This window comes from Priapulus caudatus, unplaced genomic scaffold (genome assembly GCF_000485595.1).
Source record: "Priapulus caudatus unplaced genomic scaffold, Priapulus_caudatus-5.0.1 Scaffold2886, whole genome shotgun sequence".
NCBI classification, from domain to species: Eukaryota; Metazoa; Priapulida; class Priapulimorpha; order Priapulimorphida; family Priapulidae; genus Priapulus; species Priapulus caudatus.
This window is the reverse complement of record NW_014579947.1, coordinates 13,586-23,113: the sequence shown is the minus strand read 5'-3', so window position 1 is coordinate 23,113 and position 9,528 is coordinate 13,586. Positions and strand designations below refer to the sequence as shown.

General features: G+C 46.8%; 1 protein-coding gene across 1 annotated transcript in view; it reads right to left on the bottom strand.

Annotated features, from left to right (window-relative positions):
- Positions 1-6,889: 6,889 nt before the first annotated feature.
- The window catches only part of LOC106819141 (serine/threonine-protein kinase pim-3-like), a 13,964-nt gene continuing 11,325 nt past the window's right edge, over positions 6,890-9,528 (bottom strand). Inside the window, exon 6 of the mRNA XM_014823795.1 lies at positions 6,890-8,572. Coding sequence (XP_014679281.1) covers positions 8,385-8,572 — 188 coding nt within the window. The 3' untranslated portion in view covers positions 6,890-8,384. The remainder of the gene's footprint in view (positions 8,573-9,528) is intronic.

Here is a 9,528-nt window from a genome sequence, read left to right as displayed (position 1 = left end):
CTCAGTTTTCCATCGTCACCCATCACTGGCCAGTCGCCCAAACGGGATTAAACTGGCCCACCCATGGCTACACACGAACTCAAACCAACTTCGATTTTCGATGGGACCTCTCTATTATAATAATTATACAAGTGATTACTAAATTATTGATTAATATAATAATTAATTACTAATAATAATAATAATTATAACAACATATGTTTATATCACTCCTGAATTACAAATGAATATTACACCAATTAGTATCACTATTAATTACTATAATATTAATAATTAATATCATTATAATTAAAATCATTTGATTACGATTTCTTTTCTCAGTTGGGCGTACACGTACCATAAATCAGTTTGGCTATGATTTTTGTCTCAGGGTTTTTGAATGGATATTCGACTAGTGTTTACCAACAGCGGTCCTAGCACCACATAGCCTGCAATAATCATAAACAATCAGCCAGTTTTAGCTGTTATGTGTCTTCGCTCTATCGCCTTTTTCTTTCTTCGCCCTATTTCGTCTATTTACGTACGTCGATCACTCTTGCGCCGCGTTTCTCTCTCTCTTCTCGCGCTCTCCTCTTCTCTCCCCACACACACACCACCACACGCGGCGCGCGCGCACGCACGCACGCACGCACGCCACGCACTACGCTAACGGCACGCGCGCACGCACGCCGCCACCGCACGCACACCACACACACACACACACTTTCTATTTCTATCTATCTATATCTATATTTCTCTCTCGCGCGCGCGCTCTCTCTTTCCCTCCCTTCTCCCTCCCTCCCTCCCCCTTCCTCTCTACTCGTGTTGCCAGTGAGAACGTGTGTCCTGTAGTAGTGGATGTCAGTTTTAAACACCAGCCCTTTCTAACACTTCTCCCCTCCTCTCTCTCTCTCTCTCCCTCCTTTCTTCCCTTCCTCCTTTCCTCCCTCGCCTCCCTCCCTCCCTCCCTCCCTCCCTCCCCTCCCCCCTCCCTCCCTCACTCCCTCCCTCCCTCCCTGCCCTCCCTCCCTCTCCCTCCTCCCTCCCTTCCTCCCTCCCTCCCTCCTGCCCTCCCTCCTCCCTCCCTTCCTCTCTACTCCTGATTTACAGTGAGAACGTGAGTTAGTATCTGATGTCATTTAACACCAGCCCTCGAACAGGTTCTCCCAGCTCCTCTGCATTTAACTCTGCATGACCTTTGGCGATGCTTGTAACCTTCGGAAAACATTCATCGCACACGGAGCGCTGCTATAATATATGGGCAATACAAACGCTCGAATAAATATATCAAAGCTACAATTAATATTAACATAAATGAAAATTGATGCATATTATATCATCATATTATAATTACATAGAATTAATAATATATATTTTATAAATAATAATTTTGTATAATATAGATATAGATATAGATATATAGATTAGATATATATATATTAGGACTGAAGCTGAATTACACAGACTTTTCATGAGTTTGCCCTCAGTTGATCTGCTGATGGATCGGATCCACATCTAGAACCAAGCCAGGCTGAAAACCAAAACAAACTATAGTATATATATATATATGCTATATATATATAGATATATATAATATGTATATATTATATATATAATATATAATATATATATATATATATATTATCGTGTGTCGTGTGCGGGCGTGCTGCTCTGCTGTAGCGTAGCGCTGCGTGCGTCCGTGCGTGCGTGCCCGTGGTGCGTGCGTGCGTGCGTGTGTTATGTGTGTGCGTGTGGTGTTGCGCGCGTGCCGCCCTTCTTACTTTCACGCCCGTCGCATAGTAAAGCGTCGGAAACTTAGTCTTGGTAGGGAACATGATTTTTCTTGTTGTTGCCGCGAAGGGAAACCTGTGGTAGCAGGCAGAAAGAGAGATCGAGAGAGAACGAGAGAGAGAGAAGAGAGAGAGGGATGGAGAGAAGATGAGGAGAGACGAGAGCGAAGAGATGAGAGAGAGAGACTGAGAGAGCGGGATAGAAGAGCAAGCAGATGAGAGAGACGAGAGGAAAGAGAGAGAGAGAGAGACGAGAAGAGAGAGAGAGAGACGAGAGGATGCAGAGAGAGAGAGCAGTGAGTAAGAGAGATGAGCAGCACGAGAGCAGATATAGGGCAGAGCGGAGAACAGCGCAGTGGAAGAGCAGTGTCCGAATGAGGAAAGAGAAACAGAATAAGATGAAGACGCAGCGAATTCTGGACCTGACGGTGTTCTGCACAGGCATAAGGAGACCGGCTTGCCATGGCTACAGTAAGCGCACGCACCACACATATCACACTCACACGCAGAGCACTTCATATCTACTGTAACTTTTACTCACACTCAAACTGATACTTACTCAATATTTACCTGTAACCTCTTACTCATATTTACCTGTACTTAATCTTACATCACACTCACCTGTATACTTTTATCTCATACTTTACCCTGTACTTAATTTACTCACACTCACCTATAACTTTACTGCATTATTTACCTCGTAATCTTAATTTACTCACACTCACTGGCTAACTTTACTTCGATACTTTACCTGTAACTTAATTACTCACACTCACCTGCTTTTTTTCTTAACTTTATCAGTTTTTACCCTGCTAACTTGCATTTTCTCACACTCACCTGTAACTTTACCCAATTACCTGTAACTTGATTTTCTCACACTCACCTGTAACTTTACTGCAATTTACCTGTAACTTAATTTACTCACACTCACCTGTAACTTTACTCATATTTTACCTGCTAACTTAATTTACTCAACTCACCTCGTAACTGTTACTCAATATTTACCTAGTACTTAATTATACTCACACTCACCTGTACTTTACTCATTATACCTGTAACTTAATTTACTCACACTCACCTGTTAACTTTACTCATATTTACCCCCGTAACTTAATTTACTTCACACTCACCTGTAACTTTACTCATATTTACTGCCTAACTTGATTCTTCTCACACTCACCTTGTACTTCTACTCATATTTTACCTGTAACTAATTTACTCACACTTCAACCTGTAACTTTACTCATATTATACCGTGTTAACTTATTTACTCACCACTCACCTGTAACTCTTACTCATACTTTACCTGTAACTTTCCTCCACATCATATTTACCTATGACTTTACTCACCTCACATTGTGACTTTACTCCACACTCACTGGTGGACTTTACTCACACTCACCCGTGACTTTACACACACTCACCAAGTGACCTTTACTCACACTCGCCATGCTGACTTTACTCATACTCACCTGCTGACTTTTCTCATATTTACCTGATGACCTTTACTCACAACCACTTTGTGACTGTTACTCACACTCACCGTGACCTGTACTCACACTCACCCGTGACTTTACTCACACTCACCAGTGACTTTACTCACACTCACCTGTAATCTTTACTCATAGTTTACTGTTAACTTTCCTCAGTATTTACCTATGACTTTACTTCATACTCACTTGTGACTGTACTCACCACTCACCCGTAACTTTACTCACACTCACTTGTGACTTTTACTCACCTGTGACTTTACTCACACTCACCCGTGACTGTACTCACACTCACCCGTGACTTCACTCACACTCACCTGTGACTTTACTCATACGCACCTGTAACTTCACCCACACTCACCTGTGAATTTACTCACCTGCAGCAGAAACACGGCGCACTTGTTTGAAACGTAGCCGGAGACGTCGCTCGTCTGTATCGCCAACACGCGCGGCGTCGAGCGAGCGCACACGGACGACATTTTCTCGCACGAATCGCATCAATTCCCCGTCCGCCACGCAGTCGTACGGACTCTCTACCCGCGATTCTATACGCTCGCGAATACGACTGGATATCAGTCAGCGGACGATACGGTTCCACGCGCGCGGTGACGTACGCGCCCCCTGTCGACTTTACATGCACGTGGCGCCACCTGAAGGCTACAAAACAAAGCTAAAACACAGTTGGACCAAATTGAACCTGTATTTCGGTTAGTGAACATGGTCTAGACAAGAGGCAGCCCCGACCTCGCCTGAAGCGCGAAAACGCCACGTAGCGGCAACTAGCACAACTACGCTGCACTCTCACGAATACTTTCCCAGTTTAACTTTTAGTTTGACGAAAACGGGGGCAAAACGAGCTAGGGAGAGTTGAACAGACTCTCACATGTAAGTGTGTGTGTGTGTGCGCGCGCGTATGTGTATGGGATATGTAATGTATGTCATATGTATATAATGGTGTACACGTATGAGTGTCAAAAGATGTTAAAGTGTACCTTAATTACTTTGCTTGTACAGACTTTGCTGAAGTTTTTTTATGGTTTCTATTCTTATTTTTTCTTCATGTTGTATGCACTGTTTTGTACTGTATCACTCAGAAAATCTATCACTTTAACTGCTCAACACTATTGAATTTATCAGTATGTCCATATATATAAATATAAGTGTGTGTATGCGTGCGTATGTTTGTGGAATATCAATATGTATATAATGGTGTCTCTAGCCTTGCCTTCTCATTCTCCCCGATCATACCTGACTCCCTGTAAAGTTATTTAGCTGCACCATGAAGAACAACAAATAGACCCAAAGGAACAAAGACAACCCTGCCAGAGCTTCGAGTATAATTCATTAGTCACTTAATCCTTCTTGGCCATCCGCCATAACTGTCTCAACGTACACCATTATACTTCCATATCTAACTGATAATCTACAAACATAAATCACGCCAACCGCCCCATACCACCAAAAACTTATAATTTAATAATAACTCTCGGAATAACCTGTCAATTTTTTCACAATAAGTGTTTGTCGGAGCAGTTTCTAGTCGTGTTCTGTGTCGGTAGTATGGCTGGCTGCGGGCGGTCCGGGGGGGGTTGGTTGAAAGATGAGCACTTTCTTAACCGGCATCTTACAGACAAATTGGTCAGGAATAATAGATCGACAGCACGAGTATCAGCAAACATTCCTTAACAGAACTTCGCCGTAAGCAGATAGAATTTTCCGTATTCTATTAGCCATTCACTACTTTTATTGAAACGCTCCTCTCCAAGTTGCGCCTGTTCCCGGCCGCTGGGTGCATAAACAACACATCTCTTTGCTCGACACCAGAACCTTGAGCAATATATTTACTATCTAGCAGCGGCGATAAGGTCTTATCTATGTCCCTTGACCCTCTGTTTGTACTCTCGCTCGTATTAGCTTATCTCTGGCTCGACTTAAGATATAATTAATATATCAATACTATAATATATATAGGGTTAGGGTTAGGGTTAGGGTTAGGATTAGGGTTAGGGTTAGGGTTAGTCAGAAATAGCTAAACGAGCGAGGTCAAACAGAGGTCAGGGGGACATAGACCCTACGATCACTATTAGGGGCGTTAGTACTAACTTTTGATGTAACAAATTACCTGCCGTTCTGTTCCAACTTTGTGGAAATTTCTTCTAGTGCTACTTGCCGCTTGTACCTATCCTTGAATTCTACAGATGATACATCGCATAAACACCGATATTACGGCCATAATTCAATTAATTTCTCCTCCAGCTGAACTTCTCCAACCATTCCGCAGGGGGCTGCCATGTTGAAATCACGTGACTCGCTTAACCGCCTGCTATTGGTCGGCTTCATAGAGGCGGCTCTGCATACATCTACCGTAGTCTGTTTTGATGTACATGTATAGCGCTGCGAGGATAGATATATGTATCTAGATGTGTGTATAGTAGTGTTTCTATTAGACACATTTGTCTCACAAGTCTTATGCGCTGTCTCAGGATACGTTACAGGTCTCTCAGAGCAAATAGAACTTGTCTCAGTCTACGTAACAAGTGTCTCAGTCTACGTTATAGTGTCTCAGAGCAAGGAGAACTTGTCTCAATCTATGTCATAGTGTTTCGCGCGTCTAGAACTTGTCACATATGCCGTCATGATTGTCACTCAAGGTGCATATACGCGGGTCAACACGAAACAGGAAGAGCGAAATTAAATTTTCCACCATAATACAAAGTTTTATTCATTACATCACATTTTCGTACATTTTTTTTATAAAAATACAAGATTCTTTATCTTCCCTTATTTACAAAAAAGATCGCAATAGGCTGTTCCATATCAGCAACCTTCGGCTGGCATTTTTCGACCCCAGAGTTTTCGTATTTTAACCCTCTCTTCACGGTAGCTAATTGACTATATCTACCGGACACACATGACTCTTTTCTTCCTTTCCCTCGGAAAACGCAATGCCAAAACACCCGACCCCCGCAGCCATCGATCGAAAAATGGAACAGCCCGGATTTCGGTTCCGGAATCCGGCCACCCACGGATAGTCCGCGAGCGCAAGCCGGGTCGAAGCCGGACAGCGTCCGGAAAAAAGCCACCGAAAGTTCAAAAACACGGCGTTCGTTTGTTTTCTATTCTACGGTCCCGAGAAAAAATTGGCTACGTTTTGTAAAGAAGCTGCACAAACATTCATGAACAAGCGCCCCTTACAGAGGCTGCCCCCCTGCCGAAACCCCCCACGCTGGCTGCCCCCTCCCCCCGCACCCCCTCCCCCAACACGCGTTAGCATGCCAAGCTAAAATTGCCTAAGGAACTTCGCCGTGTCTTACAAGCAAAGCGGTTCGTAGACGGGCGCGCGTCCGTTCCGCGCGCACGCAAGGCGGGCCGCGAACGAGACGCAGCGCCCGTCTAAGCGAGCAAGACGCGGCGCATCGCGGGTGACAGCGGTGAAGGGATCGTCGCCGTAGAGCGGCAACCAATGAGCAACGAGCACTGATTACGTCAGCGTGGGCCGCTCGGGGACTCTCCCCCACGGCTGTTCCAGCATGCTGCCGCTACCCCCTGCTCTCTCACGCTGGTCCGCGTGGAAGGAGAGAATGCAGCGGGGAAATAAATAAAACCTCGAAATAATATTAAACATTTATATCTGTCTGCGATAACATTTTTTATACAACGTATATACAAAAAGGTACAGCCACTGATTCTTTCCTATCTCTCTGAGGCAACCGAATTTCTCTGGTACAAGCTTGGAGGGAGAGACATTTATACAAAAACACCTATTTGACCATATTTTCCTTAGAAAAATCCCCATCACCCAAGCACCCCACAAACGCAGAATACAATTTGAGCATTTTTTGTGAAACAAAGTTGTCGCTATTTTGATCTCATACCCAGAAATAAAAAAATTCACAATAAGGTACCTCAGAGAAATTTTCGAATGAATTTCCTAACCTGCACCACGACGCCGCATTTACATCGTTCATGAATATTATTATTATAATTATCATAATTAAACACAACTTTGTGAACTCAACCGAAATAAATTAACTCCGAATCGTACGCTATTTACAATTGGCTAGTCTGGTTTTAAATACTCCGCTATACGATGTATACTTTAATGTCAATTTGGTACATTTTAGAGTGGAGAGACAAATCAGGAGTAGGTGGCCAGGCCCATCCAAGCCTCCTAAAACCACTGCGTCCCGGACGATAGCCTACGCACACACACGCCGTTACACATGGCACGCACGCACGCACGCACGCACGGGGAAGTACTGGTTTACACCAAGCGTACACATACATTGCACACGTACGTACGCACGCACTCAAGTGTGTGCACATAACGATAACGATAACGATAACGCACGCACGCACACACATACACACACAAATTTCCTGTACAATTGTCTCTTAACATTTTGCATTGATGTTGCCTTGCACAGCGCAATAATCAGCTGGAGTCTGGAGTCGGCCGTATGTCGAGTCGTTTTAGCACCAACTGGGTTTCCAGAGCTGCTGCTGCTGCTGCTGCTGCTGCCGTTGTCATGACGACCCCGCGAGGTCATCGGAGGTCATCACACACACACACACACACACACACACAGGTGCAGTGAACTAGGTGTGACACACGTGGGGGAAGGTCTCCAGTGGAATGTGTCGGAGAGGAAGGGGAAGAGGAGGCGGCGTCACGTCGCCTCCCCCGCCGTCCTCCTTGTCGAAAACACGAGTGTGCGTGAAAACGGTCCACACGTCGGAAGTCTCCCGTGCGCTGGGGCGGCGGCGGCGAGACGGGGGAGGCAGTGGCGCCCCCTAACGTCCGCACGCGCGCGCCCAGCGGAGTCTTCTCTCGTCCTGTGCGAGAGCGTGCGCGGGAGAGAGATCGCGTGCGCAATTGATATGTCTTCTTCTTCTTCTCCTCCTCCTCCTTCGGTCGTGTTAACGCGAAGCGGTGACACTGGGGACACGCGTCGCCAGGCGGCTCCGGCGTTGGCTCCGCCACACGCGTCTTGGCACATAGGCTGCGGGCGTCGGCCCGCCGCCAGTGGGCGTCACCGCCTCCCCGGCTGCCGTGAGCGAGTGTTCGTTCGTTACCGCGCGGTTGCTACGGCGACGTCGGGGGTTGCTAGGCGCCGGCGCGGCATCACAAGCTCTCCTGGCTGGAGGTCGAGGACTGGTCGAGCGAGCGGTGCGTGCACGTGCGCCGCATGGTGGACAGCGCCGGCTCGTGTGGCGCCCCCTGCTTCAGCCAGCGGTGGCTGAGCAGATCCTCAAGGCACGGTCGATCGGAAGGCTTCACTGAGAGACACTTCTTGATGAGATCACGACATTCTGCAAGAGAGGAGAGAGAGAGACTCGTTAGACATCATGTGTGTAGCATATCTACGATTCTATATATGTTATATATGTATGTATTCTACACCAAACGCGCGAGTAAGATAGAGTGAGTGAGTGAGTGAGTGAGTGAGTGAGTGAGTGAGTGAGTGAGTGAGAGAGAGATAGAGATAGAGATAGAGATAGAGATAGAGAGATAGAGAGAGATAAAGAGATAGAGAGAGATAAAGAGATAGAGAGCAAGAGAGAGAGAGAGTGAGAAACAGAGGTCATGCACAAGCATTCATTCCACCACCCCCCCTAGACGCCGTCTATCTGTCTGGCCTGCTTGACTCCTCACCCAGCAGCAGCAGCCAGCAATTTCAACCTCACCACTTATCCCCCCTCCCCTCCTCCCTCTCTCCCCTCAGCAATGGCTGGTGGTTTTGTTTGATTGACCCAATTTGCGAGGGCCGAGGCAAGCCGTAATGGCCTGCCCCTTGCGCCTGGGACACACACACGCCAGCTGGTATTAACCTCCCCCAGCACATTGCGGCCAATGGGTTGGCCAGTCATCCCCCTCCTCCCCCTCCTCTCCCTCCCACGCCTCCCCTCCCAGGGTGCTGGCTGATGCCACACAGACATCTTGGGTGCTGACAGCTAGTTTCCTGTCCGAGGATCATTCGTGTACAAACGTGTACCAAAAGAGAGAGAGAGAGGGGGAGGAGGGGGGGGGGTACCAAGGCCAGCTGATGCCCCCCTCCCCAGCCCACCCAGCATTGTCCAGGGGTAGCGTGTAGGAACATGCCAGCACATGGTCACCTGGTGGGTGGAGAAGGCAGGTGCGTGCAAACCCAGCCCTGCATTCCTGAAGATTTCTACATCTAGAGGGCGAGCGAGCGAGAGAGACAGAGACAGAGACAGAGACAGAGAGAGAGACAGAGACAGAGACAGAGAGAGAGAGAGAGAGAGAG